General features: G+C 35.3%; 1 protein-coding gene and 1 long non-coding RNA gene across 52 annotated transcripts; both read left to right on the top strand.

The window, feature by feature from the left end:
• The first annotated feature begins 5,136 nt into the window (after nucleotides 1–5,136).
• Nucleotides 5,137–9,653, top strand: LOC110899177. 37 transcript variants are annotated; one of them, XR_004875751.1, is made up of 10 exons: nucleotides 5,137–5,600; nucleotides 5,819–5,895; nucleotides 6,071–6,145; nucleotides 6,240–6,294; nucleotides 6,933–6,976; nucleotides 7,170–7,233; nucleotides 7,411–7,980; nucleotides 8,100–8,964; nucleotides 9,433–9,503; nucleotides 9,593–9,609. XR_004875751.1 is itself a non-coding variant. In XM_035981432.1 (7 exons), the coding sequence occupies exons 1-6, from the start codon at nucleotides 5,771–5,773 to the stop codon at nucleotides 9,453–9,455; spliced, it is 390 nt and encodes a 129-aa protein (XP_035837325.1). In that variant the 5' UTR covers nucleotides 5,137–5,770; the 3' UTR covers nucleotides 9,456–9,503; nucleotides 9,593–9,653. The 37 variants fall into 37 exon arrangements, 1 of the variants encoding a protein (XP_035837325.1); XR_004875745.1 differs by lacking the exon at nucleotides 6,933–6,976 and having other exon boundaries at nucleotides 6,240–6,417; nucleotides 7,173–7,233; nucleotides 7,411–7,461; nucleotides 7,896–7,980; XR_004875739.1 differs by having other exon boundaries at nucleotides 6,240–6,417; nucleotides 7,173–7,233.
• A 134-nt stretch (nucleotides 9,654–9,787) lies between these two features.
• LOC110899176 lies at nucleotides 9,788–12,813 on the top strand. 15 transcript variants are annotated; one of them, XR_004875767.1, is made up of 8 exons: nucleotides 9,788–9,862; nucleotides 10,172–10,223; nucleotides 10,609–10,686; nucleotides 10,900–11,245; nucleotides 11,325–11,469; nucleotides 11,567–11,686; nucleotides 11,756–11,827; nucleotides 12,290–12,813. It is a non-coding gene; the product is annotated as an uncharacterized LOC110899176 (long non-coding RNA). The 15 variants fall into 15 exon arrangements; XR_004875770.1 differs by having other exon boundaries at nucleotides 10,867–11,245; XR_004875766.1 differs by having other exon boundaries at nucleotides 10,827–11,245.
• Nucleotides 12,814–13,970: the final 1,157 nt, after the last annotated feature.

Raw genomic sequence — 13,970 nt, 5'->3', positions numbered from 1 at the left:
TCGGGATACACTCGCCTTCCGAACCGGGGAAAACCCTCACCTAGGGCCGAAACTTGTGAACACTCGCTAGAAGGCACGACAGTGCGATGAAGTAAAACCCGCTCAGTTCAAGGATTGAACTAGCGATCGCCGCCTACTCGCCTAGTCTTCCATCATCACCAGGTGCCGCAGAACTAAATGCTAGGGGCAGGAATTGAACCTGGGTCAGTTGGAACACTAGGTCTCTCCCTTACCACTCCACCACTAGCTCATTCGCTTATAGAATTTGTATTGAGAACCGATTTTCACAATTTCTAAACAAGGAATAGAGACCAATGCATTTAGTAGAGCATGATTTGCCTCAGTGACTTAACAAGGAATAGAGACCAATGCATTTGAGCATGATTTGCCCTCAGTGACGGAGCAAGGATTTTCTTTTCAGTGAGGGTGGGTTTTTCTCGATACTCGAGTCTATAACAACCCGACGTTAAAAATTTTTGATAGGGTCGGTCGGATCAGGTCACATAATAAAAGGCGATACCATAATATAAGTATTGTCATAGGAAAAACACACGATACAAAATAAAAAATATGAAGTTATTTGAAATATAAGAAACCGGATTTTGTTTAAAATGGGAGTGGGCATGAGAACAAAGTGAAGATATGTAGGGTGAGATTTCAACCAATCAGAAATAAACAAATAAACTTTATTTTCTTCTAATGGTTTTTCTTTATTTAAAATGGTCAGTAAAACCATTACACAATTTGGAGGAAAAAGCGAGTAAGTGTCTCATTGTCTACGAAAAAGTAATAATCATTTTTTTTTACTTTTTGTTGATCGCAGATACACTACAAAGAATTCTGGCAATGTCGCCGCTAATACTTCCAACTGTCGTCGCTAATTAACCGTCACTGATGCTTGTCATGTCGCCGCTAATAGTATTTGTCGGCGCTAATTCCTTTAACTTTAGCGACGACTATTGTTTTAGCGACGGCTTCTATGGTCGCTAAGGGTATAAGAAGTGGTTAAACACTTTAAAGTGGCAAACCAAAAAACCGACCAATCAGAGCGCGCCATGTCAATTAGGCAAAAGTGTTTAAACTTAGGTGAAAAATGTTGGCAATGGTTTAAACACTTGGTGAAGTGGTAAACTATTTTTTTTAAAAAAAAAGGAAAAAGGTGTGATTGGTTGAGATAGGAATGGACCCCACCCACAATACCCTCCCTCTCTCTCCTTCTCCCTCTTGCCGAATCGGTGTTCCATCACCGATTTCTTGTACCAAATCGGCAAACTATATGTTGGTGGTGGTGTTACCGAGTGGCAAAGTGGTTTGCCACTTCCCTTTGCCGCTCCACACCGTATGCCCTAAGGCCATATATGACACGTCAGCAAATATCATTAGCGACGACAAATGTCGCCGTTAAAAGTCAAAACACCAATAAATTCTTTTTTTTTTCTCGCTTAATCCCAGTTTTTGCAAATAACCGTAACCTGCTGTTTGTTTTAATTTTCCATACGCAAACAATAATTCAAACAAACCAAGTTTTAAACATAAAACTACAACAAAAGTATTTTGTTTGATTAAGTTAAAGTTTTGAAACCCCTAAGTTCAATACAAAATACATCATTCTCCCTCCTCGTCTGTGTCATTTTTGTTGCCTTTTCTCGATTCCTTCTTATCCATACCTTGGTATAGTCGTTCCATAAATCTTGGGTCTTCAAACAATTCGTCAAAATATTCTTACAAAATAAGATATACATTATTAGTTTAACAATTTAAACACTTGCCAGAGCGCTTAATATTATTAAAGGCATAAACTGCAAGTAGTATGGAATTCGAATGGTTCATTTTGTACAAAAATGGTTCGAAAGGCATAAACTGCAAGTAGTATGGAATTCGAATAATAAAAAGTTGACATTATTGTTGGCTAAAGTGCTAGTAGCATTAAACTCAAATAATACAAAGTAGTTCATGTTATATCCAAGAAAAATCAGTGATATACATGCGCTAATAGATGATGCAAAGGTTGTATCATACGGAACCATATTGTGTGTCCTATATTTATGTACATATCGGTGAAAGAAATAATCCATTATACCAGCTGTAAACATTGGATGTTGTCAAAGTATACACCATATAATCAAAATGATTTATCCATCTAACAAAACTTACATACGCCAAAAAAACCATTATACCAAAGTTACTGGATGTGCTAATAAATATCCTATGCATAGCATGAATTTATATCCCTAATTTTTAGAGAATACAAAGCTTCCTAAGAGCATTCACAACCCGACCCGAAACCCATTCTGACCCAGACCCGTTTCAACCCGAACCCGATCCGACCTGAACCCGTTTCGACCCGAACCAAAACAATCTTTTTTTTTTTTTTGTAATTGACCCTTTTTGACCCAACCCCGTTTTGACCCATGACCTAACCCGACCCGACACGAACCGACCTGTTTGCCATGTCTACCAATAAACCACCTAAATCCCATAACTTAAAAAAGTGTACCAACACACACAAAAAAACCATGTTTATGAAACAGTATATCATTTGACTGTTTTGTTGTTATATGTAACTAATGTCAAACTATTTTGGCATCATCTGACCAAAGGTTTCTAGTCAAATCACTGACTCCTTCATCACTCGTATAACCAGAACCCCCACACATACCGGGACAAATAAGATAGATGAACTGCATAAACTTTTACAGCTCATATCATCAATCAGTAATCAAGAACCTATCTTAGCAAACACATATGATCTTAGCAAATACTGAGGCAGATCTTCAACTTCAAACACAATTATTCAGTCTGCACATGCTCTAATCAATAATTCACAACCTCATCTACATCTATGCTCATCCATAACGTCTTCGATAACACCAGCCATATCGTTTGTCGGTGCAACCTCATCTGCATCTATAGGCGGAGGAATTAAACTTTCACCATGATGTGTCCACTCTGTGTACGTCCGGCAGATGCCATATGCATTCATATGACTTTTCATTTGTATGAAGGGTATTACGAGAATATTCTCACATGAAGCACACGCACATCTAAAATAGCTCTGTAGTCGATATGTTCTTTACACCTCTCGATAAAAGACTTAAGTCCTTCCTGGTACTCATTTGATCTACGGTTTGGATTGACAAGCCAACTTTTATCGACATGCATGATCAAGCAACTGAAACATAACTTACGGTTAAGGAATCCACATTTTGAGATGGTTATTGACAACTAAAGGGTAGGCTGCTAAACCCACTTTTTGAATATTTTATCTCACATATGAATGTGTATTACATGATTATTTGTTTACGAAGAATTCGGCAGCATTTCCCCTAAGCTCCCAAGTATATATATAAATATATACCCGAGGAGCAAAGAGGAAATGACAACCGAATCTTTCGTAAACAAACAATCTTGTAATACACATCCACGACCTAAACAAGATAAAGTATTTAAAAAGCAGTCCCAAAACGGGGACCACCCGAAATTAATTTCTAAATCAATTTCAGGCGGGTAATTCTAAGTCTTTATGTTAATTTCAAATGATAATTTCCACTTAGGGCTATTGTTCCTAAGCTTGTGATCTTGGTTTTAAAATGCGCGCATCACATGGTGCAATTATGAGATTATATTATATTTTTGTGTTTAAAAGGTTCACGTATCGGATCGCTACACGCATTTTAAAACCAAGCTTCTGATAATTTTCATAAACATACAAATTAGATTGAGTGGTTCAATATAATCTTAGAGTTAATTACTTGTCGCCGCTAATACTTTTAGCGGCGATAATGGGGAGTACTAGCGGCGACAAAAGTCGCCGCTATTACGAGAGTTCTTTGCGACAAAAGATCTATTTCAGCACCTAATAGAGCCTGGCCTCAAGGGGTTTCATAACCTAATGAAACCTAGTTTTTTATTTGCAATCTCACGCAATTTCAAACTTAAAAATGATAGTTAAAACTTATGTAAAAAGATGCCGATATTCATAAAAACTGCAAGATAATATGTCAAAATTATAGGGTAAAAGTGTATTGATCATGAAAATATGATTATCAGCTTTAAAGCCTAGTTAGGGATGGCAATCAAACCCGAACCCGCTGGGTAAACCCGAAACCCGACACATTTGGGACGGGTTTAGGGTTGGTTAATCGGGTTTAGGACGGGTTTGGGAATAGTTTTTATTTTTTTCGCGGGTTTGGGACGGGTTTGGGAGTTAGTGATGTACCCGTTTACCCGACCCAATTACCCGATAAAGTGTACCCGTTTACCCGATTGTATACCCGATATAATTTCTTTTATATTATTAAATACGTATATATATGATACATCCATTTTTTACACATATAGGTATTCTATTCCGTTTACATTGTAGTTATTGATATATATCTTTATAATGACAATACAAAATGTAACCGATTAGTAGGTACCCGATAAATACCCCATGGGTTTTGAGATGAGTATACCCAACGAGTAATCTTTTTAAATTAACGGGTTTACCCGAAACCCGCGGGTATACCCGATACCCGATGGGTATTTACCCGTTAGAAACCCGATGGGTTTTGGGACGGGTTTGGGACAAGCTTATCTAACCGGGTTCGGGTTTGGGATTACCTAAACCCGTCCCAAACCCGAGCCATTGCCATCCCTAAGCCTAGTTATATTCAATAATTTTAGAGTGAATTACAAGTTTTGTCCTTTATCTTTTATCTTTGTAGCAAATTGCAGGCGGTATCCTTTACCTTTAAAATTGATGGGATTTGTACTTTATGTTTCCAAATCTTGCGCGTTACGTCCTTTGAGCATAACCTAGTTAATTTTTTCAGTTAAATGAGTTCATGTGGACCCCAAATAAGGGTATTATTGTATTTTCCCATCATAATACATAATAAATAATTTAAAAGAATATATAAGCAAAACCCACCTACCTACCCACCTTTCTCTCTCTCAAATCTATATATCTATATATATAATATATGAACAAAGTGTGGGACACGTGTCGCGTTGTGGTGTAACCATTTTAGGTTTTTGGCGGGAAAATGAGGAAAAAGAGTTATTTTTCTACGGATCCCGTGTGTTTGATCCATACCCGGTGTTTTGACCCAGGGTATATAAACTATCTAAAAAACCTAAATTACTCATTCGCCACATTTCACACTTACAGAACCCTAAAGCTCTCATTCTTTTCCTTCACGCTTCCCGATTTCCCTTTCTTCTTCATCATCTTCAAGGCTATGAAGTTCAATAGATTCAATGTGTTATCAACCCGTTTTGTTATATTTGATTGTTGGTGGAAGACGGTAGAGGTTCTCGGATGTCACAGTTGCCCATCCGGTGGCGGTGCTTCGATAGAGGAAGATGGTGACGGTGGTTGTGGCCTGAAGAGGAACTATGACGGCGACATGGGGTTCATTTAGGGTTTTCTCCAACAGTGGTCTTGTGATGGTTGTGGTTCAAGGCACAGGGCGGCGGCTAGGGTTCCACCACCACATAAATCTGACACTTCTCTCTCATTGTTATTGTTTGCTCTTATTTCAAATCTTTATGATTTATACACGCTAATCGCCTTCAAGTTGTTCACAATTCCATATGCAAGTTTTCCAATCCAGGTATGTTTTAATTAAAAATTTGCTTTATCTGCTTGAATTTTTGAATAAAGCAGTTTCGAATTGTTCATAAAGACACCCTTCATTTACCTCTATGCATAATCTTCCATTTACTCTTTTATCATTTAAGGAGTTGTTAATTTGAACATGTTCACCCACAAGTTAATATCAGAATGTTTTATTTATTTATTTTTTTTGTAAAGTTTTTATTTTGTGTGAAGTCTTATAAGCATCTATCTGCTTTTGTAAATTGGGAATCGGCTCGCGGAGGTTACAATGATCAGGTCAATACCCTCAGGTCAGTGTTTTGTCAAGTTATTGTGGATGTGATTCTTCTTATGTTGGCCTTCACAATGGTTTTATTATTATGGTATTTGAAAAAGATGATCTGTCGTCTCGCCTGTTGACTAGACCCGAATGAGAGCATTGTTACTATTTTCATGTGGTTTTGATCCATCATTATGACATTTCAGAGAAGGGTTGATGCCTTATAAGCAATTTATTCAGGAGCTTGAAGATGATGTTCTGCCATCAGAAGCTGAACGAAGGTATATATCAAGGGTTTTACTTGTACTAATAGTTTGTCATACCTTTTTTCTTATTCTTTACATTTTTGAGTATTGATGTTCTTTTGCGTCACAGGTATCAAGAATACAAGTCACAGTATATATCAACTCAGAATTGGATGGCACTATTGGTAATTGCTTGCAAGATTCTTATTATTTTTATTCTTCAACCTTTTCTTTACTAGGAGAAATGAGGCGGCTCGAAAGCTGGCTAAGGAGTTTTTGCATGACTTGCAAAATGGGTCATTAGACTTGTAAGAGACCTTGCCATGATATCACCTTTACATCGTCTCTTGTCTAATTAGGCCTGTAAATGAACCGAATTTCAACCGAACACTGACACAAACACGAACATATAACCGAACACATTTTTTTGTTTATGTTTGTTTATTAAGAAAATGGTCATGTTCCTGTTTTTAGGGTAGTGAATCGGTTCCTTCTTTTATGTTTGATCGGTTCTCGGGTCGGGTAATGGTTGGGTAGGGTCGGGTTTTTCCTTTTGCTCACCCCTATTTGGTGTGATGTCAACTTCTAAGCTATCCAACTGTGTGTGTCATTATTTATTAGATAAAAGTACTTATATATATTTTATTATATTTATTTATTTATTTATTATTATTATTATTATTATTATTATTATTATTATTATTATTATTATTATTGTTGTTGTTGTTGTTAATAGGGAGCAGAGTATAAATACGGTTATAGGTTCACCTTAGGTATTTGGTGTGAAACTTTATGTTAAGTTGTATATACTATTTGATTATAGGAGACAAAAGCTATCAAGAGCAGAGAAATTCTTTAGATGACCAAGTGAGTTATAATAAGTGTTTTTACTCTGATAGTAATAATTTAATACTTGTCCATATTGGTAATAAATTTAATAATCTTAATTATTAGTCGCTAGCCGACAACGGTAACATCTATATCTATACCTTAATTTTGGGGATTTTATTTCGCCTGATCTCATGTGGTTTGTTTCCTTTCACAAACACTTAATCTGTAGCAGTTGTTTCTCATCAAAGCGAATATTCAAAACTTTAAATCGTTAACAATCGAAGTGGATTCAGGTATGTTTAGTCTTATTTACATAAATTTTTGCTGCTTTAAATCTTACATTACTATTATTCTACCTACCATTGTTACTTTATATGTATTGTGCCTCAGAAGCCCTAATACCAACAATCGTTTAGCATACTGATCATTGATATGTAACTGTGCATGTTCAAATTTTACACACAATACAGGGACTGAGTCAAGTGAATCGCGAGTAAGAGTATCGAGTTGCCTATTTTCAGGTATGATATTAATCGACCAAGACAACTATGGAAGATTGGTTCACCACTTACCACATCAATACTCATTTAGTTTTTCTTCAAGAATCTTGGAAATTTAAGATTTAAATAGAATTTAGCAAAGATAGTACATTTTTTTAAAGAAACTTGAAATGGCAGATTTTGATACGGAATTTAGCAAGACCCGATTGGTTAGTAAGCTTTAATATGATTTATTATTTCATTGATTATTGATTATATTACTATATATATAGTTAAAAATTGAAGAATTTGAAGGAGAAATTAGCAAAGATAGTAACTTTTTTTCAAGAAACTTTGAATGGAAGCTTTTTTGAATGAAAATTAACAGGTTGCAGGTGGTTAATGATCTGGTCATATTCATATCCACTAATTTCATTTTACTTCGGGTTTAATTTTTTTTATGTTTTTTGAAAAAGGTGTTTCATGTTTGTGAAAGTAGGAGCACATTCAGCATACTTATGACTGAGCTAAGTATTGTTTCTTCATGTTCTTGAAACAAAGGTATGGGACTCCACGGGGGGGGGGGGGGGGGAGAGATTAGCAAATGGGTCACGCTTCTTGAACTTTATAAAGCAGGTTTGGAATAGTAATCTGAGATACTTTCATATGATTTTTCACAGACAAAAACCTCCAAAAGGGTGCTACCTTGCATGGTTGCCACCCTTTGGCTAACACCCGGTACGTGTGCCCTGCAACTTTGTTCCATAAACTTGCATAAGATGAATGTTTCTAATCTATATCTATATATATAATAAACATATAAGGTTTGGGACACGTGTCGCGTTGTGGTGCAAGCATTTGTGATTATTGGTGGGAAACAGTGGGAAACATGTTAATTTTACACGGGATCCGATTGTGATATCCATACCCAAAAATTTTGACCCGACTATATATTGCTTCTAAAATACCTCAATCACTCATTCACCAAACCCTAATACGCCGTTCAATCTCTCTGCCGATTCTCTCCTGCCTTCGATGCACAACCTCTAGAAGGCAAACCCTGGAGGTTATCCACAACTCTTCGATGCACAACCTCTAGATCGACAACTCCAGAAATGATGGTTGTGGTTCGACTAAGAAGAAGATGTTTACGGTGGTTGTGGCCTGAATAAAAAGATGACTGCTACAAGGATTGGTTTCGGGTTTCGTCGGTTGTGATAATGTGAGGGTGTGGTTCAAGGAAGCGAGGACAAGGCGGCGGCTAGGGTTTCACCAGCAGCACGTATTCTTATGTTGCTGGTTTGATTATAGAACCTTATCGGTATTATCTAATTACATAAATCACTTTCAATTTATATCATCATTCATTTTGCAGTTTCCGAAATTCGTACAATTTTCTTCAGTTTTGTTCTCGAATTCCTGCACTCTTTTGTTCAATCTTGCATCAAGATTTTGTTTAACGGTGGTCTTGTGATGGCTTATTAGAACAACCAGACGTTTACAACAACCAGACGTTTATTCCCTTCTTCAGAAGCTTCATTCAAGGTAGATGTGAGATCAGGGTTTAGATATCTTTTTATTATTTACAAGCAACTGTATATTTTTCTTAATGATTTATGAGTCTGTACATGAAGTTGTAAGTCGGGGATTCAAGGATCAACACCGACACGTTTTGATGGGAAAAAAGGAGGTCGGGTACATTCGATGTGGAGGTCAAAACGCCGACCGTCCAACACGTTTTGTCTATTATTTTAGTTTTGTAAATCTTAAATGTATTTAGTTTGATTATTAATAAAAATTTTCATTGAATACACCAGTTTAAGACGTAGGCGTTTGGATGCCCGTTTGGGGATTTTTAACCCATTTAACCTGTTTGCTCATTTGACCTGTTTTGATGGGGATTTTATTAATTTTTTACTAAAATTGGTGGTGGTCAACCAAGGGCAACGAGGGTTTGTTTTGATAAAGAATGTAGGCAAAGTTCCTTAACATAATCTTTGGTTACTATTATAGGTGATGGTTGTAACGACACATGAAGGGGTGCTAGAAGAATTTCATGGAGCAAAATTGGTTGGCTCACGAAGGTTAATTGCTTTCACTTATTCAATTGATTAAATTATGATTATACATATATATTATCATACTAACGGTTTCTTGAATCTTCTTTGTGCAGCTTTTCGTTCCCATGGTACCAACAAGTGCCACTTTCTCTTGCCCTAAGCCCTAGGATCATCAACGAAGTTAAACAATTCAAACTGGACATCATCCATGCATCGTCTCCTGGTATCATGGTACGTATGTATGTTGTATGTTATGTGTGTGCGTGTAGATATCTCATAGTTACTGACATTTTTAAATTTTAATATTAGGTTTTTGGAGCGCTTACGATTGCAAAAATGCTGTCGGTCCCCATCGTGATGTCCTATCATACACATGTGCCTGTGTAAGTGAAACATTTGAGCCAACTCATGGATATGTTATATGAATATATGCGCAAACTGCACTGAAGAGAACGAACTTTAGACTTTCTCTGATATTTTTTTTTAATTTTTCAATGAATATGACGTTGGTTGCTAAAATCAGTAATCAAGTGCTCGTCTAAATCTGTTTTCAGCTAATTTAAAGTTGATTTCTAAAATATGGAAAAAGTTCAAAGTTTAATTCTATTTCGTGCAGTTGCCGATTAATATACATATTTACATAATGTACACAAACACACATTTTTAATGCTACAAGTTTTTGTTGAATACAGATACCAAGATACACGCAAGGTTTCGAGGCGTTTTCCCTTCGCCTCACGAGGCGTAAGTATCGAGGCGGAACGAGGCGTAAGGCCGAGGCGGTATTAATAAATAAATATTAAAATTATATATATCATAAAATAATAATTACTAAACATCAAAAAAAGAGTTTTCTCATCAAATTTCATCAAATTCAGTAGTTAAAAACATAAAAAAGATTCAAATTTCATCAAATACTTGACATAAAAAAAGCTATTTAAGAAAAGCACACATAGAGAAGAATAGCTTGAACATGTGATGTCAAGCGGGTTGAAAATCATTCAAAGTCTATATTAAATCAATCTATAATTTTACTTTTTTACAAAATGACCAAAAAATGGTTTATCTGAAACAAAATCACCAAATACTATGGTTGGAACATTGTTCATTTCTGTTTGAATGATTTCAGAAATGGTGAACCTGATCGACCATTGATCGTACATGTTGGGCGTATTGGAGTCGAGAAAAATTTGGATTTACTTAAAAGGTAGCTTCTACTTTATTTATTCCCTTCATTCCATGAAATTACTATTCCAAAGTTTATTCTATTGGTATGATTACTTATGCGTATACATACATATCCGCACCGTCGTATTCTCATTCCTTTTTGGGCTTTTCGAATCTTAGCGTCGGACAACAATTACTAACACGGCACGTAAATAAATAGGTATTGTGTCGGCTAACCCGTTTTATTAAACAGCTGAACTATATGGGTTAATCTGAACTTGACCCGTTAATAAGGTTTGGGACACATGGCATGTTGTGGTGCACTTACCAGAATGGATCTTGTGATTATACCTGCTGGTGTTCCAAGAAAGCCCGGAATGACACGTGATGATCTTTTCAAGATTAATGCGGGAATTGTTAAAACTTTATGTGAAGGAATTGGAATGTGTTGCCCTAATGCAATCGTCAACTTAATTAGCAATCCTGTGAATTCTACGGTTCCAATCGCTGCAGAAGTTTTCAAGAAAGCTGGTACTTATGATTCCAAATGCTTGGTTGGTGTCACTATGCTTGATGTTGTTAGAGCCAACACTTTTGTGGTATTCAATCACAATTTTCCATTTTTAACATCTTTTTTGTTTCACCGTGCTTGAGTTTTAATCATGTTTTATTTTTTAGGCTGAAGTTTTGGGACTTGATCCATGAGAAGTTAGTGTCCCGATGGTTGGAGGAAGTTTGTGATGTGAGTGAAGTGGCTGGGAGAAATATGATGTCCACAACCTCAACTACCACAAACTTGATGGGCTTACAGATTTCTGTATCAGTGAGTATTATATATTAGATAGTTAGATGCCATTCTTTCATTGTTGCTTATTCGACACATTTAAATACATGCTAACTTTTTTGCTTCTGCAATGCAGTGGTTGACGCCGATGCACTTCTAGAAAAAGATTTAGTAACTTTAGATGAGGCATTGCAGATTGCAAATAATGTTGTGTTGATGTCATTAAACGCAGTCTCCATTTTGGCTTCTATAAGTGGTCAGCATACTTCGTATTTAAAGACGCATCATTTCTTTTTGTTCTAACTCTTTTGTTTCTATCACTCAGGAGTCCAACATAAAATTTCTGGATATACCGCATGGGAGTATGAAAGAACTTGGAGTCAAAGACCTAAAAAAGGTATTGATTTCGACTGATAAACAAAAACATGTAAAATTTTACGCCTTTTTGTAACATCCAGGTTAATTACATAAAAAAAATTAATTTTTATTGAACGGGTCAAATGGGTAATAAGTGACCATCAAAATGGGTAATTTTTATTGCATGGGCCAAATGGGTAAGTTCTATTAAACGGCTCAAACGGGTCAAGTGACCTGCAAACTGATTGCTCGAAACAGGTTCTGGTTGGATTAGCCTAGCGTCGATCACCTTTTCCAAAGTTTTAACAATAATTAGCGTGTCAAGTGGATTAAAGGAAATGACCTTATTGTATTTAGGAATATTTATTTGGTCAAAACAGCTTCGGGTCTGGTTAGGCTGGCCCCAATCACCTTTTGGTTTCCAAAGTTTTAAAAAATAACAATTTCCGACGCTTAAAGGTCTGCAAAAAAGGAATGTGCATTATGGTTTGATATTATGCAGGTTTTGTAGTGAGATGGAGGAAGATGTGGATCACCTGCTCGTGTCATGCTACATCGCTTTAGGGGTTAGATAGAATGTAAGTCTTTGGTGCATCATCCCTTATTTTTCAGGTACAAAGGTGAGGGAGCTGTTCAAATTTTATTAAGCAGAAGGCATATTGGAAAATAAAAGAAAGTTGGTGCAATGATTCTTATTGTGTCATCTTGTGAGATTTGAAAAGCACGAAACGAATTGATGTTCTCAGGCAAGCGGGTATCAGTTGATCGGATATTCGCGTAAACTCAGGCGATGTCGTTCATGTGACTGAAACATCGGGCGAACCGACCAGGGTTAGAGTGGGCGAAGTGGCTAAAGTGTGATGTTTTGGGTTGATCTGTAATTGGAGTATGGGGTGAGTTATGTACGGGTATGGGTTTAATGGGTACTAGCGACTTACTGGTACATGCCCTTGTAACATATATAAATTTGGTGTGGAATAAAATCATTGTTTGCCATCCAAAATAAAAGTAGTTTCTTTTCTTTAATTTTTTTTGTTGCTTTGGAAAAGTAGTTCTGATGTATAACAAATGATTAGATTACAAGTAACACTACAAAGATATATTTGTTTTCATATTATTTTAAATATGATGTTTATATATATATTTTTTTCATATTTGTTGTTAATTAGTAATTACATTGTCATATTACCAAGTAAGGATGGGATTGGGATCGTACCGTATCGGTACCGGTACTAAAAATACTGATTCCAAGTGAGTATGGAGTATCCTTTCGTTGCTGGTACGGTATAGGTGTCGGTTTTGTAAAACTTTACCACTTTGATATTGGTTTTTGTGTTTTGACTATTTTTACCTAATTTTCTTATCGTCCGATAAGAACTATATTATTAAGCTTTAATAGAAAAGTATGAATACACATGAAGACAAACTTAAGATATTGATGAAACGGAACAAATAAATTATTGTCAGAAGGGAAAGAAGATACTAACGACTTTCAATATGTTGTTTTTGTACCTTTTATTATCGAAAACTTAATTTTCCTAACCCGAGATGTTCCCGGGTGATAGCCTAGTTAAATCTTATAAAGTTAACTAGGTTAGAACCCCGTGTATTACACGGGTTTAATAAATATAATTTTATATAGTAAATAAAAAAATAATATATTTTTAAAAACCTCTTTTATTACGGGTGTTGAGTAAATAGAATATTATATATTAAATGATAAAAAAGTTATATTTTTAAGAACTTCGTGTATTGTGCGGTTTGAATAAATGTAATTTTATATACAAAATAATAAAAAAGTTATATTTTTAAAAAACCATGTGTATTCACTGGTGAAAGAAATATAATTTTATATACTAAACAATAAAAAAAATTATATTTAAAAAAACTTCGTGTATTGTACGGGTTAAATAAATCTAATTTTATATAGCAAATAATAAAAAAAGTTATATCTTTAAAACCCTCGTGTATTACACAGCTTGAATAAATATAATTTTATATACCAAATAATAATAAAATTATATTTTAAAAAACTAATGGATAAAAATAATAAAAAAATACATTTTGATTTAGAAAGATTTTTTTTAACAATAGATAAACCCGTGTATTACACAGGGTTTTTAAAGATATGTAACAACCCATGTAATACACGTGGTTTTAAAGATATAACTTTTTTTATTATT

Source organism: Helianthus annuus, chromosome 13 (assembly GCF_002127325.2).
Source record: "Helianthus annuus cultivar XRQ/B chromosome 13, HanXRQr2.0-SUNRISE, whole genome shotgun sequence".
Lineage (NCBI taxonomy): Eukaryota > Viridiplantae > Streptophyta > Magnoliopsida > Asterales > Asteraceae > Helianthus > Helianthus annuus.
Note: the sequence above shows the minus strand (reverse complement) of the source record. Positions and strands in the feature narration are given on the sequence as shown.

Coding starts and splice junctions, on each gene's coding strand:
- LOC110899177 (XM_035981432.1), top strand. CDS start 5,771: ATGTTTTATTTATTTATTTTTTTTGTAAAGTTTTTATTTTGTGTGAAG. Junction 6,295..7,172: donor AGAATTGGATGGCACTATTG/GTAATTGCTTGC, acceptor AATCTGTAGCAG/TTGTTTCTCATCAAAGCGAA. Junction 7,234..7,410: donor AACAATCGAAGTGGATTCAG/GTATGTTTAGTC, acceptor CACACAATACAG/GGACTGAGTCAAGTGAATCG.